This window comes from Dasypus novemcinctus, chromosome 10 (assembly GCF_030445035.2).
Source record: "Dasypus novemcinctus isolate mDasNov1 chromosome 10, mDasNov1.1.hap2, whole genome shotgun sequence".
In the NCBI taxonomy this organism is placed as follows: Eukaryota; Metazoa; Chordata; class Mammalia; order Cingulata; family Dasypodidae; genus Dasypus; species Dasypus novemcinctus.
The window spans coordinates 46,698,791-46,721,809 of NC_080682.1; the positions used below are offsets into that span (position 1 = coordinate 46,698,791).

General features: G+C 57.0%; 2 protein-coding genes across 3 annotated transcripts in view; one reads left to right on the forward strand and one right to left on the reverse strand.

The window, feature by feature from the left end:
• ALX4 (ALX homeobox 4) overlaps positions 1 to 14,666 on the forward strand; it is a 58,822-nt gene extending 44,156 nt beyond the window's left edge. Inside the window, exons 2-4 of the mRNA XM_004467277.4 lie at positions 4,395 to 4,705; positions 11,465 to 11,593; positions 14,265 to 14,666. Of these exons, the coding sequence (XP_004467334.1) occupies positions 4,395 to 4,705; positions 11,465 to 11,593; positions 14,265 to 14,594 (770 nt within the window). The 3' untranslated portion in view covers positions 14,595 to 14,666. The remainder of the gene's footprint in view (positions 1 to 4,394; positions 4,706 to 11,464; positions 11,594 to 14,264) is intronic.
• The window catches only part of EXT2 (exostosin glycosyltransferase 2), a 207,166-nt gene that overhangs the window by 10,774 nt on the left and 173,373 nt on the right, over positions 1 to 23,019 (reverse strand). The gene's annotated exons all lie outside the window — the stretch shown is intronic.

Here is a 23,019-nt window from a genome sequence, read left to right on the forward strand (position 1 = left end):
GTCCATTTATTCTTAAGCAGCTGCTCGCTGCATGTCTGCTGTCTGCCCTGTGCTAAGCCCTGGGCTGGGAAGGGCCAAACGGCATGAAGTCCCAACACTAGAGGAACTGACATTCTACAGGAGGGCTGGATGTTCAGGGACTGCTTATATGCTAGTCAGCAAGCACAGGCGATACCTGGAGGGGCTGGCAGAGGAGGAAGGGGGAACGGGTTAGTGTGACTAGTGAAGTCTGGGAAGGCTTCCTGGAGGAGCCCTTACTTGACCTGGGATTTTGGGGGTCAGTGGGAAGGAATGGACACTCCAGGCAGGTGGGCGGAAGTGGGGAAAGGGGAACAAGGAGGTCAGTGTTTTCCTTCAGTCGGGAGAAATCTGGTCCGTGTTTCGGGGCTTCTCTTTTCCTCCGTCTTGTTGAGGAGAGCACTGCAGAGTGAGCTGGATTCTGACCTGCAGCCACGGCTCGGGCCACCATGTTGATTCTCCAACCTTGGCATCTCTCGCTGCTTTTGGGATCTCTAGTGGGAGAGCAGTCTGCCTCAGTGGCCACTCTGACCCATCCCTTCCCTGGCACCCACCAGAGGGGCCTCCTGGAGAACAGCGGTGGGAACTGCAACTACGTGTCAGGAGGCTGGACGGCTCAGAGAGGTGCGGCAGCCGTCCACAGAGGTCCACGCAGCTGCGTGGAGCAAGAGGCCTGCAGGCTCAGGACCCGGACCAGCGAGCCAGAACTCCAGGAGACAGGCTTGGACAACGATCCAGCCGGCCTACGGCAGCGAGCTCCCTCTCTAAAGCCCAGTGGCTCCGCTCTGGGTGGAGAGGCTGCAGGGATGGGAAGTCAAATGGCTGCCCCCAAGGCCAGGCTCGTAGGGCTGAGGGCCTGAGGGCCCTGGCTTGTCGTTTTGGCTGCAGAGCGCTGGGGAATTTCCCATTGCTGTCAACGTTAGGGGCTTGGCCTTGGGCATCAAAGCAAGATGATCAGGAATCAAGGTTGGTATTAGAAGGCTTTGTTTCATCCTCCTTGAGGAACCGGAAGCATCAGCTTCCCAGAAGTCCTTCAGTCTCCAGGCCTTCCAGGTGGCCGGTGTTGGCCCGGCCCGACTGTCCAGACATGCCCCGTCCCCTCCCACTCTCCAGGTGGAGGCCCTGCTAGAGAACCAGGCGGGAGGGTCTCCACAGGGCTAAGGCAAGGACAACGCCCGTGTCGCCAGATGGGGCGTGCCTGCTCCCGGCTAGAGACCAGCCTCTCAGAGGTGATGCGAGGCCAGCTGAGGTCACGGGTGAACGTGGGAGAGCTAGGCCCGGGAGCAGATCCCCCAGCTCCTGGTCTGGGGGTTTTCATACCTACTCCTCCCCCAGGCCCTTGGCCCCAGTGGGTGGCTGGAGGTGGGAGACCTGGATTCTCATTTCTCACCTTGGGACACGGCAAGGACGTTCTGCGACCTCCTCCCGGGCCAAGCCTAGAACACAGCCCTGCGCTGAGGGGCTTCTCCTGGGGGCCACAGCCTTGCTCCCACACCCTCGGGGGCCGGCCCCCTCCCTGTGGGAGGAGCAGAGCAGGACTCCCTGACGTCAGGCCCCGGGGTCCATCTGCCCCTCGGCCTCCTGCTGCCTGTGTGGTGGGGAACAGAGGCTGGGCCCGGGGGCGGAGGCGCCACCTTCTCTTTCTTACGACAGCACCTTCTCTGCCCTTTCTGGCCTCAGTTTCTCCACCAGTGAACTGTGAGGTTGGGCTATAACATGGAGCCGGGCTTGCCCCGCTGCGGCCCCTGTTGCTCTGCAGGGGGGTCCCAATCCCGGGTGGGAGGATAGAGCTGGGGGCTATGGCCCAAGACCCACGGGGCTATGGGATGGGGTCTGGGCTATGGCCCAAGACCCACGGGGCTATGGGATGGGGTCTGGGCAGCAGCGCGAGGGAGAGAGCGGGCAGGGGCTGCCTCCCCCCAGTCTGGCCTCCAGGAAGTTGCACAACTGGGATGTTTATTTTTGGTGAGACTGGGTGGGATTTCTTTCCTTAAAAAACCCCAAAACATAAAACTTACTTGTCTGCCAGGAGGATAAATATCTTTGCTGAACGCTCCTGGCCCCGCTGCCAACTGCAGTTTGCAGAATGCTGTCGCTGAAGCTGGGGCTTCCATGGGCGCGTGTGCATGATGCCCGTGGGTCCCCCGTCCCTGTGGCGTTAACAGCGCCGGTGCCCCTCGGGGATGGCCTTGCCAAGCCGCTGCCAGGTCCCCTCAGGGCGCTCGTCCCCACCCCATTTCCCTGGTGCCTTGGAGAGGGAGTGAGAATCCCGGAGGCTGAAGGCCCCTCTCTGCTTCCCCCAGCAATAAGGGAGCCCCCAGAAAGGCAGGCGGAGAGTGGGCCTCAAGCCTCAGGCCCCAGAATCTGTCTGGAGTTGGAGACCTGGGCTCAAGGCACGGTCCTGCCACTTCATGCCAGCCACTCGGCCCCGCTTTACAGAAGAGGAAACTGAGGCTGGGGGAGCCGTTAATGCCAATACCTGACACACGTGGCTGTGATGGTCAGAACACGTGCTTGTGGAAGTTCTTGTCAAATGCTCCTCACACGCTTTTTACCATTAATCAGCTACTATAGCTCCCTCAGCAAGGTGACGTTTTCCCCAAGTCACAGCCAAGAAAAGGACTTGTGGCCCAGAAAAGGACTCAGACCCCTGCCTCCAGACACCCAGGCTCACGCCCTCGCCACAGCACGCGGACGCTCCTGCCCTCGGTGCTCCAGGGCCTGTGTGCTTGCCGCTGGCCACTGGGGACTTCTCCATGGTCAACCTCCCCTAATGCTAACAGGTTCAAGTCCAGACCAGAACTGAGAACCACAATAATGGCAAAAACCTAAGAGCCAGCGCCGTGAAACTGCTTTACTATATCCTCTTCTTCAATTCTGACCACCCTAGGAGGAAGAGTCTATGAGTTACAGTCATTCCCATTGTGTAGAAGGGGAGACTGAGGCACAAAGAGGTTAAGGAAACTGCCCAAAGGACGCAGCGAGGGGGTCGTGGACATGGGATACACCCCCTGCTCTAAACTCCTGTACTGGGGGGGCGAGTGCTTGCCAGGAGGCTGACTGGGCTACATGGACTTGGACAAGCCCCTTTCCCCCATCCTGCCTCATCCTTCATCTGCACAGGTTTACTAGTCCTTTCCAGTTCTGAGTTTCTGTGAATCAACGGGCAGGGCTCCCCTTTGTCAGGTGGCGGTGGTTGAGGGCTCAGGCCATGTGCTGTGTTCATGGAAAACCGTCCAGACGTCAGCACTGGGGACAAGGGGGCCTGGTCAGCTTCCTGGTAAACACGGTCCTAGCCTGGAGGGGAACGGTGCTGCTTGGAAAAGGAGATGTGACCCCTGCCTCAGTCAGAACCTCGCCCAGTGTGGAGGGTGGGCTGGGCAAGCAGATGCCTCCACTCCATGCCGGATTCCTGGGGCAGAGACTTCACAGCTCCTGTAGAACCCCGAATAGGACCTGGCTGGGAAAGGAGGGGCATTCATGTCCATCTCAGTGCTGGGCCCTCTACTCGCCCCAGGCCCAGGTGGGCCAGACGTGCCTGCTAAGGGAGTGTTTCTGCTCATCCAGGTCAGAGTCATTGGGTCAACATCCTCGATGCCCAAAGGACACAATCTGGCAAAGGGGAGTTTCTTCTGGAGAGAGAGGACAAGGGTCAGTGGAATGGAGGTTAGAGGTCATGCAGGTCAGATTGCGCAGACCCAGAGTCACACAACATTGGGTTTGGAAGAGCCCATTCTAAGACGATGGCACGGGGGTTCAGAGCGGGAAGGGATCTGCCCAAGTTCACGCAGCATGTTACTGGCAAGCCAGAATTAGAACCTGAGTCTCCTGGCTGCACATCCAGTGCACCTCTGAGAGAGGAGAGGCAGGGGGTGGCTCCCCCAGTCCTCTCCTCTCTTGCTTGGGTCAACCAGTGGTTTCTTTTTTTTTTTTTTTATGATTTTTTATTTTTTATTTCTCTCCCCCCCTGCTGTCTGCTCTCTGTGTCCATTCGATGTGTGTTCTTCTGTGACCACTTCCATCCTTATCAGCGGCACTGGGAATCTGCATCTCCCTCTGTTGCATCACCCTGCTGTGTCAGCTCTCCCTGTGGGCGGCGCTACTCCCGGGCAGGCTGCACCTTCCTTTGCGCTGGGCGGCTCTCCTTACGGGGCGCACTCCTTGCGCCTGGGGCCCCCCCATGCGGGGGACACCCCTGCGTGGCAGGGCACTCCCTGTGCACATCAGCACTGCGCATGAGCCAGCTCCACACGGGTCAAGGAGGCAGGCCCAGGGTCCGAACTGCGGACCTCCCACGTGGTAGGCAGACGGCGTAACCACTGGGCCAAGCCCGCTTCCCAACCAGTGGTTTCTGACCTTGTTTCCTCTCCCTTCAGCCAAAGAGAGCTCCCTGGGGGAGCCAGAGTTACCACCCGACTCTGACACCGTGGGGATGGACAGCAGCTACCTCAGTGTGAAGGAAGCTGGGGTGAAGGGCCCCCAGGACCGCGCCAGCGCTGACCTCCCCAGCCCACTGGAGAAGGCCGACTCCGAGAGCAACAAGGGCAAGAAGCGGCGGAACCGCACTACCTTCACCAGCTACCAGCTGGAGGAGCTGGAGAAGGTCTTCCAGAAGACCCACTACCCAGACGTGTATGCTCGGGAGCAGCTGGCCATGAGGACAGACCTCACCGAGGCCCGCGTGCAGGTCAGTGCGGGCTGCCCGGGGCTGAGGGTGGGGTGGTGAAGCAGGACTTGCCCCCAGGCTCCTGCCCCGAGCTGGGATCTCTTGACTTTCCATCAGCCACACCAGTGCTTTCCTCACCTCACTCTAACAAGATTCCGAGAGGCTGAGGGACGCGGCTCCCAGCCTGCGCTTCGGGAGCGCAACTCTGCTCTTATTCACTTTGATATCAGGCTTCTGTACTGTGGGAGGAATGAAAGAAGGGGAGGCCCTTAATGGAGGTGAAAGACGTTTTTGTTGTGTTTCTCAGACTGTACACAGTGTGAGTCCAGGCCCTTTCACGAAGGAGAAGGATGACTGGTTCTCTGCTCTGGAAAGCCTATGTCTTAGAGAGAGAACAGGACAAGGATTAAAACATCTATGGCAACCCAGTGGGCAGAAACAGAGAGCCACCAGCTGTTCTTTCTACCTAGGATGACTGCCTACTCCTCCATATTTCAGGTCTTGATTCAACATACTGCCTCTGAGAGGTTTTTCTGATCACCATTGCTAAAAATAGCCCTCTCCCCACCACCCAACCACTAAAAAAACCCAATCCAACTCAACTCAACCCAGCCCAAACCAGTTCAACTCAACCCAGCCCAATCCAACTCAACTCAACCCAACCCAACAGAACTCAAACCGCACAGCCAAACCAGGTCATTGTCTACCACATTACCCCAGTTTCTCTTCTCTATTAATTTTATGATTGCCTTAAATTATTTTGTTTGTCTCCACCCACTAGGATGTTCATTCCTTTTTTAAAGAAAATTTTAATTTGAAAGAAGCTTTATTATATGAATGTTACATCGAAAATGTAGGAGGATTCCTACATATGCCACCCCTAGCTTTTCCCCATTAACTTCTTTCCTTACTGTGGTACGTTTGTTACAATTGATGCGCACATACTGAAGCATTGCTACTACCATGCTCTACAGTTTACATTGCGGTTTACACTTGGCACTGGACAATTTTATAGGTTTTGACAGAATATAGAATGTCCTATATCCATCATTGCTACGTCATGCATGATAATTACAGTGTCCCCCAAAATGCCCCATGTTGCACCATTTCTTTCCTCTCCCTCCTCTCAGAATCTCTGGTGGCCGCTCCATTTATATCGATTTTACAAGTTCTTCCATTGCTGTAATAATAACAAGGCTACCTTAGTCCATAGTTGTATTCTCTCCTTCTGTCTGCTCATTCCTCAATCTTGAGGATTTGGGGTGGTGATGCCCACTCTGTTTTGGATTGAGAGGGGGCTTAGGTCCCATGGGGCAGATGGATGGAATTGTCTTGCTTGCAGTTGTAGAGACTCTGTTTTTTGGGATGGGTGTTGTCCATCATCATCCTTTTGTTAGTTGTCCTCGGCGAGTCTGATGACCTGGGAGTAGGTGCTGCAACTCTGCACAGATTCAGGGCTTGACAGGCATACGAACAGACCAAAGATTTAAATCTCTGGGACGCGTATTTAACACTTATAGTGCTAATTATAGGTTCAAATAAAAGGGGCAGTAGAGCCCCGCGTAGAGGATGTTTGTTCCTTGAGGGCAGGGAGTGCCTATTGGTTCATCATTGTATTCCTACCAGTTAGAGAAGGCCAGAGCAAAGGGCAAAAATAAATATTTGTGGGCTGATTGACCTCTTTTGTCCAGAGATGTATGTCACCCCTCCGTGCACGAACTCTCAGCAAAGCAAGAACCAGAAAAGAAGCAAAGACTTCTTAGTAGCCAAACTATAGGTCACAAAATCCACAGTTCAAGCATTCGTCACAGATTTACTTCAGCTTAAAATAAAGTAAATATCGTGTCCGATCTGCTTTCCCTACACAGAGCACATGAGAAATAACAATTATGGTGCTGCCACATAGCAGTTTTCACCCCCTCCAGTGAGCCAGGGGAATCAACAACCCGAGAGCAAAGAAAGTTTTTTGTTTGTTTGTTTTTTAAGAAGCACATCCTGCAGTCTGGGTATGGGCCACCCAAGCCCTGTGGTACTCAGCGGGCCCCAAAGCTGCTGTTGCGTTAGTTCACTGAAGAATCTTCAGCAGAGTGATCGCAAGGCAGCAAGGAAGTTTCGTCCATCTCAATCATGTTTTGTTCAGCACAGCAGAAGCATTAGCAATATGGTCCAGAAACCTTTCTATCCAGAGGGGTTCCTGTGAAAAGGGACCCGCAGCCCTCCAGAACCCTCAGCCCCCCAAAGCCATCCCGAAGAGCCGAGTTGCCGACTGCCAGCTCTCGGGGGCAGGCTGCCTCGTGGATGTGGGCGGAAGGAGGGCTGGGCAGCGAGGCTGGACCGTGGCGTTGGAAGCCCTTGCACACTCGCCCTCTCATCTGAGTAAGGAGAAGGAGCCCTGCATCCTTGCCTGCCTCAGAGGCCCCCCCAGGAACCCCGGTATCCAGCCTCAGCTCCAGCCCTTGGGTTGGAGAGGAGACACCGGAGTAGGTGGAGCGAGGGCAGCCCTGCTCATGGGGCGTTGCTGGATGGGATAAACCCAGATCATTTTCAGTGTGCACATGTGTGTGGAGGTACAAACGGATGGGAGTGCCCAGGAGGAGTGGAATTCGCTTACTGAAAAAAGGATGGACCTTCCAGGACAAAACATGGAAAAGATACTGCGGCAGGCCTAACACTTTCCAGTCACCCACACAGTTAAAATGGAGGGTCCCCTCTGTGCACACATGCCCACACCCACACTCACACACATTAGCCTATTTCCAAAAAGGAATCAAGACAGTTTACAATGAAAGACTCATTACTTCAATCTCAGAACAAGAAACATGTTGTGAACTGGGGGGAGGGGGGAAACAACAATGACCATTAAGGACGATTATGTAAAAAATCTAGGCTAAGGATAATAGCTGTCATTGAGCACAAAATTCATCCCTGAGCTCCCTGGCAGCCAGGGCAGAAAGGGAAATCCTGATGTGCTGCGCAACTCATCATCTAATGGAAGGGTCAGAGAATATAGAATGTTCGTGCTGGAGAAGAAGGCCAGAGTGGGGAATTGGCCAGCCTGGAGCTACCAGTGCTTCAAGAGCAGTGCTGAGACTAGAATCCAGAACTCCTGAGTTCCAGCCCAGTGCATCTCTTATTTTAGTCTGCAGTACCCAGGCCAGATGCTGCAGAGACTTCCCTTTGTACGAAGGCAGCACGGTGGGTGGGATCTTCCTGTGCGTCAGACCTCTGGGTCGAGCCCTGGGCCTGGCACTGCCCTGGGGGTCGGGGTGGGGGCTTGGAAGGAACCCCCTGCCTGCCTCTGTTGAGTGTGTTTGGGCCCGTACTCTGCTGGTGGGAAGCCAGGTGGTTGGCATAGAGTGACGATGGGGACAGAGGGGGCCCAGAGGTGGGCTTCTCCTGGGAAGAAGCCGGGGTCTGGCCCTGCTCCAGGGGGCTGCGGGCGCCTCTTTCTGCTGTCTGGGATTCCAGTCCCTGCAGCTGGTGCCTGAAGACAATAAGACAGAAGCCCTCCCGCCCCCGGCCGCCGCGCCCTGGCCCCAGATGGGCTGCGGTTCTCCAGGCGGGGGGCTCCTTACGGCCCGGTCCTCGGGAGACGCCTGTGCTGAGTGGGTCTGGGCTGGGGTGGGCCCTGGGGCATGGCGCTCAGAACAGGGGAGCAGGCAGGACCTCAGTCACCTCACTGGGTCTTAGAGCGGGTGCTGCGTCTAGAGGAGGGTGCCCGTAGCTCAGATAGGCTCCAGGGTCAGAGATGGGAGTCCCAGCAGGGTCTGACAACAGCACAAGTGAGCACCCCTGGGGCCCCTGAGGCTGCCCCGGGCACCGCCCAATTGATGGGGGAAGATACTGAAGACCGGCCTATGATCTGGCCAGGGCGTCAGAGCCCGAAGCTGGCCTTTGTGCACCGGGCAGGCCCAGGGACAAAGGAGCTTGTGGGGGGAGGGCGAGGGGGAGGAAGGCACACTCTCCATCTTCGGCCCTCCAATAAATCCCTCACCCGACCCGCCCAACGCCCGCCTTATCGGCCTGATCGCTGCTCCCCTCTGGCCCGCCTGCTCATCTGTCTTCCCCGGCTAACCCCAGCTCTCCCTCCCTCCCCGCCCCGCCTGCGCAGTCCCGGCCAGCCCCCCTTCTCCGCCTCCACATTCCTTCTCCCCCCACACTGCTCCTCCCCTCTTTTTCGAAAAGAACAGCTTTATTGAGATATAATTCTCCCTCAATTCTCGACCCCTTCCACTGGACACCTGGCCAGCTCCTTCTCCCCTGCATCCCTGCCTGTTCCCTGATCCGGCCTGCACTGACTCCTCCCCCTGGACGCCCGCCACCCCGTGTCCCCACGACAGGGACCTGGAACCCACGCAGACACAAGGAAGCCCAGCAGCCGCAGCAACTTCAGCGCTTCCTTGCCTCTGCCCCACCCCCACTGAAAGAAAGCACCGTCTATCTTGGTGCCTCTGGTGGGCTTTGCCCCTCCCTCCCCCCCCCCCCAGCTTTCCCCCACAGAAAACCCTGGGAGGCTGGGGAAGGAGCGGAAAGACTGAGCTAAGCCTGCAGGAAATTAAACATGAAATGAAAACAAGCTCCTCTGATTCGTTCTCTCATCCTGCCCCCAGTTCCCCATGCCAGGCCACTGATAAAGGGGGATCCCGTTTCAGCAGCACGGAGAGGAGATCCGAGCTGCCCTTGGCTCCCGGTGGGCGGCCTGGGCCTGGGCCCCGGGACCCCGGGGAGGAAAGGGATCCGGGAAGGCTCTGGGGCAGAGACTCACGGCTCCAGAGGGGCCCATCTCCAGGGAGGATGCAGGGAGAGCGCGTCTCCGCTCCCAAAGCAAGATGGGGGAGTGGAGGGGCTTCCAAAGAAACGTTGGCAGGCCCGTGTGTGCGCGCGCGTGTGTGCACTTGGCACGAGTGCTTGGGATGTGGGAGGGCGAGTGTGAATTAGAGCAGGAGTGGAGAAACCCATAGTGCACCTCCCCATCGCTCCCCTGGCTGACATGTGGCACCCATACCCCATCGTTTTTGACCTCTAGCAAAAGACAACAAGAAAGGTCAGGAGCTATAAATACACAAATGTGCAGTGCTCTAAACACTCGGGCGGCATTCACCATCGGCCTCACCTGCTGCTCCCGCCACCCCGTGAGGCGGTCAGTGCAGCGACTGGCTCCATTTCACAGATGCTGAAACTGAGGCCATCGAGAATAGTGGTCCAGTGGGCACTTCTGTCCCCCCAGCTACACAAGAAGCCCCCGCGGGCTGGTCAGAGCCTCGGGGTTGCCCTGTGGGGAGGCCTGTCCACGGCCCCATCCTTGCCCCTACTCCTGGTGGGTCCTGAGGAAGCTCTGGGCTCTCCAGCAAGGCGAGTCGCAGGAGAGGCCTCCTGCCGCTACGGCTGCAGCAGCGCTGATCGCAGTGGATGGGAGGTGTTTCCCAGAGAGCAGGGACTGCACCTGTTGAAATCAACCTTCCAGGCATCTCTGCCCCGCTAGGGTGCAGAAAAGCCTCCTAGCTGCCCCGCAGCCCAGGTTCTCTGCTCCAGGCTCCCCTGCCATCAGGCGGCGGGCGCGGTGCGTTTGTTCCGTGCCTACTTGCACCGGGGTCTGCAAGGCCAGCTGGCACATGCCCACACAGCTGACAGCAGTCTCCCGCTGGGGAGCCCCCAAGTCTGCCCTTGACTCAGCCTGGGCGGACCCTGCCTCCCTCTCCCTCTCCTACCCTCCTACCCCGTCACCCATGGCCCGGATCCCGTGGCTCAGGCAGGACATAGTGGGTGCCCAGGCACGCTCTTTTGCTCCCCAGCCCCGGCAAGGCTCTCAGTCTGCCAGAAATACTTGTGCAGAGGAAAAGGACCTAACACCCCAAGACCCAGGCGCACATACCTGGCAGGTCCTGACAGCCACTGCCTCCCCCGCCTATGCTCAGGGACGGGGCCTCCAGCCCTCGGTGGCATCAGGCCGCTCTCCGCTCGAGCTTGTGCGGTGGCAGCCACTGTTGGCGGCACCGAGGTCAGAGGCGTCACTTGGCAACTCGAGACCCTCCGCCATCTGACTCCAGCTTCCAAGCTTCTATCGCTTCACCACTTCCCCCAAAGTGGGCAGCACGACCTCCCCAGGCTTCCTGAAGATGCCTTGCTGCTTCCAAGCTTGGGCCTGGACTTTCCACCAACCGTTCAAGGCCCACCTCCAGGCTTCTCCTCCGGGAAGCCCTCCCTGACTGCCACGGCCCACAGCCGCGGGGCCAGGTTGAACCTCACGGGCCCTCACCTGCCTGGGAGGTTTTATTTCCAACAGGAAGGCTGCAGAGAGGATTCTGGAAGGTAGGACTCCTGAATCTGGGCCAGCAGACCCCAGGGAACCTAAGCCTTCTGGAACACTGACTGAACTGTATGTGTGCTTGTCTGGGAGAAGGGTTTTTCTAGGGGCGTGTGCGTAGCTTTGATCCGATTCGCCGCCCGGGTCTGGGACCCGCAGCTGCTTAGGCCACGTCAGTGTCACCGCTGGTTAGGGGACCTCTGCGGTGGCCGCGGCGAGTTTCCTGTGTGCCACCCGCCTGCTCTAGCGTCTGAACCTCAGGAAACTGGAGGCACTGGAGATCTCACCCAGGGCTGGTGGGGCGTGAGCGTCGACGATTCCCGATTGGAAGCTCCTGGGGCTGGTCCTTACCCAGAGCCTCCCAGCACCCACACGCACCCTGCGACTCGAGGGGCTGGAGCGAGAGGCGTGCCTGGCCGCGGGGGCGAGGCCGCCAGGACCGGCCTGACCCCCAGGACGTCTGCTCTGTCCTGCAGGTCTGGTTCCAGAACCGGCGGGCCAAGTGGAGGAAGAGGGAACGTTTTGGGCAGATGCAGCAGGTTCGCACCCACTTCTCCACTGCCTACGAGCTGCCCCTCCTCACCCGAGCTGAGAACTATGCCCAGGTAAGCCCTGGCCCACGCCGCCGCCTCCAAACCCCGTCCTCGCGCTTAGAACGGGCCCCTCGGATGAGGCCTGGACACCCTGAGCTGGAACTGGGTTGCCCGGCAGTCCTGTCTTGTGTGTGCCTCAGTTTACACCAGAATGTGGGGAGGCCCAGAGCTATTCCTGTCAAACCTGTTTTTCCCATTTAACCACATTCAGTGATACATTTCAGTGGTATTAATTACATTCAGAGTGTTGCGCTCTGTCACCACCATCCATTGCCAAAACTTTTCCATCATCCCAAACAGAAGCTCTGTATTAAGAGATAAATCCTCCTTCCCGATCACGCCTGCCCCTGATACCCTCTAATCCAGTTTATGGATGAATTTGCTTATTCTCGATATTTCCTGTAAGTGGAATCATACATTTGTTCCTTTGTGTCTGACTTATTTCACTCAACACGAAGCCTTCAGGCTTCATCTTTCTTGTCCGATGTATTGGTGCTTCATTCCTTTTTACGGCTGAATAACATTTCATCGTGGGCACATGCTGCATTCTGTTCATCCCACCATCTGCTGACGAACCCTTGGTTGTTTTCACAGTTATTGTGGACAATGCAAATATAATTTTCAGCCCAGGTTTGGCTGGACTCTGGGCAATCAGAACTGGCACAGGCCGTGTGATCAGGAACCACGCAGAGTATGTTTCTTAGGGAAGGGAATCCTGAAATTTGAAGACAGTGGCCAGGTTGGCACGAACCAGGAATTCGGGCTCAGGTTGTCATCTCAGCTATGGGTCTTTCTCACTTCAGGCCAGTCGCAAGCTCTCTGAACCTCGGTTTCTTCATCTGTAAATTGGGCATTATGAAAGTATCTGCCCCGATTCTTTTGGTGGGTTGTTGTGAAGTATAAATCAGCTCCCGCAGAAATGCTTTGTGGAAACAGAAGGTTTCACCAAGGCTGCTTTGGAAGCCCTCGGCACTCCCCAGACTTCTGTCTCCCCAGAACGTCCTCCTCGATGCCCGTCCGGTAACCAGTCCCCCCCACCCCATCCTAGCGGCTTTTCAGTCCTCAGCAAGAAGCAAATGGATGAGAAGCAACCTTAGTTATGTCAGGGTCTCGGGGCACTGGGAGACCCGCGTTCTGGGCTGAGTCCACTCCTGACACTGCTGTCGGCAGAGGGGTCTTAGCAGCCTGGCCTCGCTGCCTCAGCTCCCAGCCTGGCCCTATTGAGCAGCGAGCCCGGTGCACAGATGCTGACGTGGCTTGTTCTCCGGGCCCCAAAGCCCTGCTAGCCCTCGTTCCCGGGGCACCCCACCCGCTCTGGCTCTGCCCCCCCCTCCCCCCAGGATTCCTGTGGAGGGCTCAGGGGTCGCGCCTAGAGGTGAGGCTGAGGTATGTGGGGCGTCTGTACTTGCACCATCTGGATCAGCTCCTGCTACATTTTTCATCTTTCCCCCGTCTCCCCACCCCCTCTGAACCCAGCCTCCCCGCTGCCTGAGCTCCAAGCTGGACGAGTGAGAACAAAGCAGGGCCAGCCTCACCCTTCTCACCTGTGGCACCTCGTATTACCTGCCCCAGACCTCCTTAGAGGGGTGGTGGGCTCTCGGGTCCACAAACCAAAAGGCCTCTTGCTTCCTATAGAGTGCGCCTTGGGCTTCGGGCGCAGAGTCCCTCCTGCTCTGCTCTGAGATGCCTTCCCCAAGTGCACTCCAAGCCCGGAGGATGGCAGCCCGCAGGAGCCTGTCCAGGGTCTCCCCGAGAATCGGGGGATCCCCGTGCGTGGCTCAGAGGGGCAGGTCTCCCCATCAAGGTGTGTCCTGCCTAGTCTGCTTCTCCCCACCAGGTCGGCCTCCTCATAAAAGCTTCCAGAACAGAGGGAAGGGGGATGAAAGCCCAGAGGCGGAAGCTGGGGACGGGAAAGGACTGACGGTTGCAGAGAGAAGAGAAACTCTGCCGCTGAAGCCCCGCCCCGTGCCTCAGCTCGCTCTCCGCCCGCCCTGGGCTCTTGGGCCTCCAGCCTCCCCTGCAGCCATCCAGGCCCAGGCGCTCACTGCTCCAGGGCCATCCCTGCGGCCAGGAGTTGGGGGTGATCCCGGCTTCAGCCCCGGCACCTCAGCCCCTGGCCTGGGCTTCAGGGAGAATGCGGGCCCCGCTCCCGTCCCCAGCCCACTGCTGCCACTGCCTGTCCGCCCAGTGCCCCCTGTCCCCCAAGCCAGACCCCTGCGCGTTCAGGGCAGCTCACATCTGTCAGGCACCTGCCGTTTGTCGCGCCCTTGGAGGAGTCAGTGGGCCACAGTCCCTGCTTTCAAGGAGTCCACGGAGTTCAGCCGTGTCTAAAATTCGGCAGCCAGACCCCTGGCCTGGCTGAGGTGGGGGCTGTCCTCAGCCGGCAGCTGTGCCCCCAGCGCCTGGACGGATTTTGAAGTTCGGGCCTTAGAGCTGACTTTCTGTCTGCTGATAACCTAGCCCTGGGAGCAGAGGAGCCAAAAGCACCAGCTCCAGACCCTCCTAGGGGTGCCTGGGTGTCCATAAGGATTTTGAGTGTCTCCCAAGGGAACAGCGAGAATGGATTCGGTGTAGGGATGGACTTTGCAGTAAGATGACGTCCTCTGGGGGGCCAGGGGAAGCCCCTTCCGTGCCACCCCACCCTCCCGCCAGCCTGTGACCCCTCTCCCTCCGCTCTCCCCAGATTCAGAACCCGTCGTGGATCGGCAACAACGGGGCCGCCTCGCCTGTGCCCGCCTGTGTGGTCCCCTGCGACCCGGTGCCTGCCTGCATGTCCCCCCACGCCCACCCCCCCGGCTCCGGGGCCAGCGGCGTCACCGACTTCCTGAGTGTCTCGGGGGCCGGCGGCCACGTGGGCCAGACACACATGGGCGGCCTGTTCGGAGCGGCCGGCCTCAGCCCCGGCCTCAACAGCTACGAGCTCAACGGCGAGCCGGACCGCAAGAGCTCGAGCATCGCGGCCCTCCGCATGAAGGCCAAGGAGCACAGCGCGGCCATCTCCTGGGCCACATGACAGGGCCCCTGCGCCCCGTCCCCGTGCCCTCCCCCACCTCGGGGCACCGGCCACGCCCACGCTTTGCAGGCCCCCCAGGCCTCCCACTCGACTCTCCTCTTCGGAGCCTGGCCTGGGCCCGGGTCCTGACCCTCAGCACTTTCAGCCGCCCCAAGTTGAGGCCCTTGGACTGCTGGGAGGGAGGGGTGGCAGGCCCCTGCCCCACCCCTGGCACGGAGGCCTGAGACCCCCTGGCTCCTGGCTGAAGGCAGCGGAGAAAGCCGGACGGCCAAGGCTTGCAGCTTTGCCTCCACTGTAAGCTGAACACGCTCCTCCCCTCTCCTCCACCTCCACGCCGCCCTGTCAGGCCGCCGGTCCAAGCTCCAGTCCCCCCCAGACCCAGCAGCGTCAGTGGTCCAGTCTCGTCCGTCCTTCCCTTTTCTGCACGGTCCCCTGGTCAGGGGGCGCACGACAGCGTGTCTGAAGAGCAGGCCGCCCACCAGAGCCGGCCTCCCACCCTCTCGTCTCCTTGGCTCTGAAAGCACGTGGCCGCCCGCCGCCCGGATCCCAGGCAACTTCACCTGAACGGCGGCGAGTGCCGGCCTGCTCCTGGCCGTGCCCTGTCCTTTGCCCTGGAGACGCCCAAGGGAGTGGTGAGAGGAGGAGGAGGAGGTGATGCTGAAGAATTCGGCTGTCATCCAGCAACGCTGGCATCTGGGAGGATGAACAGTCCCCAGGGGAGACAGGGTCCAACTCCCCGCATCCCTGAAATTCTGGTTCTGGGTGAACCCTTGGAGCAGAAGGAGCCAGACCTTGAGGGAAGCTGAGAAAACGCATCTTCCAAGGGGCATGCACGATGCTGGAAGAAATGCTTAGAGGAGAGGGGACGGGCTGCGGGGAGGTGTGGGGAGGGGTCCAGGATGACAGGTTACAGCTGGGAGAACTGGGCCGCTTTGTTCTCCATCCGGGCCATGCCGGGGGCCCCTCCAAGGGGACGCAGACATGCTTGTCCCTTCCCACCTCCCCCCGTGCCCTCAGCTGCTCAGCAGGGCCCTGGGGTGGCAGGACAACTCGGAGCACATACGCTAGGGCTCGGGGTCACAGCGGCGGTGGGGCCCGAGGGGCGCACAGCGTTTGCTGGCCGGCAGGTGCCCAGGCTCGGCTTCCAGGCCTCACTGCCTCAGCCTGACCCCCCGCCCGCCCATCGGCCACCTCGGGCCAGAATGTCCAGCCTCCTCGGCAGGTGGGGGCTCCGTGCTCCTCCGGGCCGAGGGGAGAGCGGTGTCCCCCCTGTGCTCCTAGAGAGCCTGTGCTGACCCTTCCCCCCCGGGATCGGCCGCCTCAGTCCCTGGCGCCTGCCTCGGGAAGGGGCCCTGGGCAGCGCCTCCTGGTCAGTCCCTCTGTCCCACAGTGGACGGTGCGAGGCCCTCCTGAAGCCAGGCTCCCTCACCCGTGGGGAGGGCGTCCTCCTCAGGGGGTGCGGGGAGGGACCCACCTCAGAACTCTTTCTGACCAGAGACCTGCAGCTTGGGACCTGGCGCCAGGTGCCGGCTCTCCCCTAGGCTAGTTGCACGCGCAGCCGCCTCTGAGCAAGGTCCGTCGGAGCCCTGGCGCGTCCCTCGGGCAGGCAGCCCCGGCGGCCGTGCTGGCCTCCTCCACCTTCTCCCTCGCTTCCGGGCAGTGTGGGGGCCCTCCCGGGGTTCTGGGCGCGGAGAGGCCTCCTGGGCACCGCGGTGCTGAGCTCCTCAGCCCGCGAGCTGCCCCAGGCTTCCGGGGGAGTCACTGCCCCAGGCTTCGGGGGGAGTCACGCTCCCACCTCTGCCGAGTGCTGTCCTCCGGGGCGGCTGCCTCCCAGGGCAGGTAACTGCTCCGGAGTCAACCAGGGAGGCCCTCCCCTCAACAGGCTGCCCTTCGCGAACTGTAGCTCTGCTTGATCTTAGAAAGGTGGGAAGGGTCTTGAACGTGGAATTAACTGTTCTCACAGGCTGGGCTTTAAGTGGTTCATATATCCGAGGCTTTTGGAATGACTCTCAGGAAGTTCTGAGTTTCATGGAAATAGCTCAGTCTCCCCGAAATATATATAGGAAGGGAAAGGAAGAAGGCACGCGAGGCTGGGAGGGGTGCCCTCACTTCCTTCTTAAGTGCACTAAGGCTGGGGAAGGTCAAGGGAGGGACATCCACTGTTGCTATTTTCTTACTTGGGAGAGAATCAAGATAAAGAGAAAGACAACCAGGAAAGCCCCAGAGGTGGAGGGATGGATGAGGGGCTTTAAGCAGATCCATCGGGAAGGGAATCCTGCTGCTCAGTTCCTCCATGTGCCTGCTTTCAGGCTGGGCTAGACCTAATCAGACGAATTTCAACCCAAAGGCTTGCAAAGAAAAAACCTGCCATAGAAGGTCTCTGTGACTATGGCTGCCAGTCCCACCAACTCAGCCAAGAAGTGTCTATGATTACACAAGCTGGTGGGAAATGGTCCCTGTTAGCTCTCCAAAGGTGGCTGCCCCCAGGCCTGTCCTCCCTCTGTCCCAGCCCCCTGGGCCTGCCTGACCACACTCAGGGCACAGAATCACCAAGCTGGGAGCTGAGAAAGCTATTTAACTCAGTCCCTTCACAAGAGAGAAGCAAAGACCCCAGCTCCCAGTGGAGAGGGGACCCATCTTCAGCCTGAGATGGAGCTGAACGGGGGGCCCCGGATGTGCTGCCAGGCTCTGGTGGCCAAGCCGTAGCTGGCACTGAGGGCCACCGCTGCTGCGCCAAGCCCCCAACTCACTTGCACCTACTCAGCAACTCAGTGCTCTAATTGAGCTCCTTCCTCCCATCAGCCTTCCCGTGGGAAGGAAACATTGGTGGCCCAGTTCCTTCCCAGTCGGGCCTTCTGCATTCTGGGACAGGAGGTGCCCACTGCAGCAGCTCCTGATGACCAGGCAAGCTCGGGCAACGCTACGAGGGCCGCCAGCTTCCTCGGGAGCTGGGTCTCACCAAGGCAGGTGGAGAGGAGAACCTGCCTGCTGTTTGGGTCACTGCTCAGCAAGTAAGCTAAAAGAGGCGAGGGTTTCCTCTGGCTGTGTGCCTAAGATCTCAACAGAGAGGCAATGCAAAAAGGAAGTAATCGGTGGTTGGCAGACCAGGGGGCTGCCTCCCCATCACGGAGCGCCTCCAGTCCCTGCTGGGAACAGCTCTCAGCAAGCAAAGCGTAACACTAAGGTGCTGCTACCACCCTCGGATGCCGTCACTACTTCCAGGCCACGGGAGTAGTGGGCTCGGGGGGCTCCCAGAGAGGCTTGTCTCCAAGTCTTAGATGGCACTTGGAGGACATGGGCTTTTTATGACTTTCCTTGAATTCTTTTAACTATACTTGATTCTCAGCTCTCACCACCATGCCTCCAGTCTGGGGAAGCCTGGTGGCCACGTGAGTTCAAAGACACTGCAAGGGGGCGGGGGCACCAACGGTGAGGTGGGTCCCCAGCACACAGTGCAGCGACCCCACTGGGCCCAGCCCCGGGGCCCCACCTCCCCTCGTTCCAGCTGGTAGACAAGAGGATCCTTTCCAGGAAAACGCCCACATACCCTGCTGCCCCAGCCCTTCACTCTCTGGACACGCTGCGGCCCCCTAGCCGGGGTGATGGCCCTGACTGTCAAGGGCAAAGACAGACCTAGCCGAGGAAGGATGGTTGGCAAACTGGGCCCCCAGGATAATACTCCATAAGCATAAAATAAAAAGGGAGAAGAAGGCAAAAAACCTCACTTCTCAAAGACACATCAGCCCTGCTCTGCGTCACTAAGAATGCTGTAGGGAGGAAAGGTACTTCCACTGAACAATATTGACCTTGTTGAACCAAACATCGCCTAACCTTGCCCTCTCCTTTCTTCCCCTTCACGTACGTACATAGAGCTAGGCCTTTATACTACTGATTTTGAAGGACAGTTTTCAATGTCTAATCATCTGTTTGGGTGTGCAGTGGTAGAAAAGAGAGCTGAGTGCTAGAAGGAACATGGACCTCAACCAATACTTACTGTTCTCATTGTAAGATATTTTAACCCTGTATAAATGCAACTTTTCCTTTAGCTTAATGGCCTGGGGTGGAATATTAAAAATATATATTAAAATACATTAAAAATTTCAGAAAAATGTAAAAAAAAAAAAATGAGGTCAGTTCCATAAAGTTTTACTGCCTATACCACCATGTAACTGCAAGTACATTATAGCAAATATTAAAAGAAACGTTCTTGCCTTTTAAAGTAAGTTATTGCACTTACATCTTGGGGGGAGGGGAAGAATATTGATGAGAAGGGGACTTAGGGGTCCAGGCGTGGGATGGAATGGAAAACAGAAGCAGCTGGACGCTCGCAGAATGCTCTTTGCCGGGTACAGCCCAAACTGTTTGGATGTTGTTGTTTGCAATAAACTCCACCTTCCTCCTCTCAACTGGAATCTGTCTGTTTTGTTCCTGACTCATGACAGATGAAATGTGATCAGAGGGGCCTCTGAAATCTCACGTTAATTGAAGTCGGCAAAAAATACTAACAGTGCCCTTTTGAACTGCTGACACAGTACAGAATGGATTACCAGGGGTAGATTAACAACAGGTGGCCGGCGGATGCTCCTGCTCAGAAGAGGGGGTGCATAGTCTGAGAGGGTCTGGGGACACCCTCCCCCTTCTTCCCAGAGGACCTGCCTGCACTGCGGGCAAGCTGGGGGGGAAAGGGGAGGAAGGGCAGGGACCAGAGCCCCTTGGTCGGGCAGCAGAGGATCAAAGCAGCAGCCCCTTCCCGCCCCGCGTCCAGGGAGGTGCTCAGCAGACGGTGCCTTGAGGTCTCACAGCGAGCACCGCCAGCCCCTCCATGTCACCGAGTGCTGGTCTATGTCTCCTGCGCCAGAGGTGGTTCTGCGAGCAGAGGCGATCTGGGTCTTTGGGCTGGACTGCTGGGCATGAAGGGCACAAGGGGAGGCTTCCAGGAGAGGCCAGCCGCGTTCCTAGCTCTGTTCCTCCGGGGCTGAGGGAAGGAACTTCCCTTCCAGAAGGTACTGCCGAAGGAGCCTGCAAACAAACGCTCTAAATGAAAAGCAAACTGGGAAGCAGGGAGGGGCGAAGTTGCTGCTACAGAATAGGTGCTGCCTGGCTTTCCAGCAGGTTATGAGAGACAAGGAAGAAGTAGTTTGCCTCCAGCAGCCCCTGTGGCGAGCAGCGGGGGTCATTTCTGTTGACTAGACTCCTGCCTGTCAGTCTGCACCCCTGCCTACCTTACCAGCTTGCGGGAGGAGTCAATGGGGTAAGGCAGGTGCAGGCGCTTTGTCAGCTGATGTGGCGTAGACCAACAGGATGATGACTAGTCCCAAAAGACGGCTCCCCGCTGGGGGTCTGACAGGAAACTTCCTCTCATCCCTTCCTTTACACCCCCCCCCCCAAGTCTGCTTGAAAGCCAGGAAGCACCCATTCTGTAGCAGACCCTTGGCCCCTCCCTGCTTCCCGGTCTATTTAAATAGAGCTTCGTTGGGGCAGCATCTCAGGTCTGGTACCTGTGGTGAGTGAGCTCACATTCAGTAAGAACCAACTGGCTTTTAGGTTGGCCCGGGCTGGGAACTTATTTTAAACATGACACCCCTCATCTTTTAGGTCTCAGAGCCATGTTAGTACTTGGACTCTCCTCGCCAAATACTGCCAAGTCACAGGGCAGGCACTGAGACAGAGAGGAGGGAAATGCCTTGTGCAAAAGCACATGGAAAGCCACGGGATGCTGTCTCTACGGCCCGTGCCTACTTTTTTCTCTGAGAGCTGGGCAGCCTCAGTACCTCAATGCCAGGATGAATGCTGCTGCTAAAGGGAAGGCTGGCCCTGATGGGGTGGCTTGGGCATCACTGGTGACTCTAGCAGCCCATCCCAGAACCGCTGCCTCCAAGTAGAGTCCCTGGGGAAGATAGGCTGGCAGGGCTTCCTATAGTTATTTATGGACTATGGTTCAGCCCTTCAAAGTCTGGCCACCCAGGACAGCCCATTGTTCCCCCAGCCATCTGGAAACTTTCACTGACTTGTTGTCTGTTCAGCTTAGAATGCCTTTATTCCCTCCCCTTCTCCCCTCTACCTGGCTAACATTCATTCTTTAAAGTGTGCTCCAAATGGTTATCATCCTCTATGAAGCGCTTTCTTAACTCAACCTCCAACCCAGGTCAACTGCTGCCCCTCTGTGCTTCCACAGAACTGTTTATACTATTACTTCAGGACACAATATTGTATAAGTTATCTAATTATCTGTCTGGCTCCCCCACATGCCTATAAGTCTCCAAGAGCATCTGAATGCCTCAGAAAAGTACACTGAGTGGCTGAATGAATGAACTGGAAGGTGGAAATGATGAGACGCTCTTTTGGCTTAGGCTGGGAGAACAGAGCCAGAAGCCAGCTCAGGCCACCGGCGATCAGGCTGATGAGAACCCAGAGCCACAGCTTGGCCGTGGCCCCTGCCCACCTGGTTCCTCTGGGGTTTATACGCATTTGTGAAGAGCCAAAGCCAGCACAGAGGGCAGCGTTCCTGAGGTGGGGTCATCACTAGGCCAGCTCCCAAGATGGAGTGAGGTAGTGAGGTTAAGAGTACTCATCTGGAAGCTTCTCCACTTGTCCATTTACTCAGTTCTGCTTTTTGAGTCACCCCTGGACAATCCTCACACTATTAAACTCTCCTCCACACTCTCAACCCCTGCCTCAGAGGCCATCTTCAGGTAACTTCATTCCCACCTTGGTGCCAACCCAAGAGGAATTTGCTCTTGCCTTCAGCTTATCAGCAATCCCATTGTCCCAGGTGTTGCTACAAGAAATCTTGCCAATCTCAGGGCACCATGAGTTGGTTGATCCCTATTACAGAAACTCTTGAACTCTTGATTTGGCAAAGGTGGACAGTGGAGGGTGGGGTAGTGGTGGTGGAGAGGTAGAGTGATGGGATGGTAGCATGGTGGGGTGGTGGTACTTCTCCTTGCACAGGTTCAGGCTCACATGCTCAGCAGTTGAGGAGCAATGGGCCCTCCACAAACAGCCTATTTCCCCAAATAGGGCTTACTGCAAAACTATTTTGTGAGAAGATGCATGCCAGAGACAATGGGGTGTGAGATTTGAGATTTTACCAGGAATTCTGATTCCAAACAGAATTTTTTTTTAAAGTCCTACACAGACCAAAGGGCTGGAGGAAGGACAACCTTTCATAGGGAGCTTCAGTTTATGACCATGTGCACACCATGTGTTAAGGTGTTGTCATAACTAGTTGCGAGCAAAAAACCCAACCGTGGTGCCTGGAGAGCTCACCAGTCCTGGTAAGGATGGGGTTCTCAGATGTGCAGAGGATTACAGAGTTTCTTGCAATGCCTCCTGGGACTTCTCTTTTTGTTTCATCACAATGCTTTCCCCATCTCTTCTCTGTTCTCCACTCATAATGAACCTCTGTAATTTCCAGACTAAATGTGAAAGGGAGGGGCTTCCTGTTGTCTTGACATTAAGGCCAAGCTATGCTCTGGGGAAGGAGAGAATAGAAATGAGAAAGGGGGGAGGGAGGGAAGGAGGGAGAGAGAGAAAGAGATGGGAGGACAAGGGAAGGGGGATAAAATACATAAAGGCAGCTTATATCTCCCTGCCAAGAGAGTTGAATGGAAAGCTCTATTCAGATGAAGTAAAAGCACTGACCTTGGGAGTCCATGTGGTGAAGTGAGAGATAGGAGACCTGGGTTTAAGAAACCACTTAACAGCTTATTAGCTCTGTTATCTTAGACCAGCCACTAAGAGATTTTCAGTCTTCATTGGTAAAACGGGGATAATCAACTGTTTTCTGTTTATCTCATGAGTGGTGATTGAGTCCTAATGAGTTAGAATATTTGAAAACACATTGAAAAGAGTGATCAGTTGTACAGATGGGAGGCATCATGTACTCCAGTGGTTGGAAAAGGTAGTTGACTTTCATCCAAGTGGGTATGGGCAGTACCCAAAGGATGGGTTACTACTTTTACAAAGTGTGTCGCTATATTATGAAGCACTGGGAACACTGGCAACTGGCATTAAATTGATTAGATTAGCAAGGGGGCTTGAGGAATCTGGTGGTGAGCAGTGTGACTGGTATGTGTTGTCTGGGTGAGGAAAAGGCACCAAAATGTACAAGTGGCTGCTTGTCCCACTTTCATATTTCAAATGGTCTGAGGCCCAGCAAGTTTCCAAAATGAATCCAGCAATCCCTCTGGTTCAGAGCATTGCCTCCTTTACCTAGGCTACTGCTAATGGACTACATCCCATTTCAGGTCTCTGCTGACGCCATTCCATCACCAATACTGCACTGCACCTCTGATCACATCCCTGACCTGTACAGTATCTTGCCAAAAGCCTCACACTGCCTATGGAATGAATTTCTTCAATTTACTTCTAAACTCCTACTGAGCCCACCTTTTCTAATTCCCCAACGAAGAACTCAGTGCTC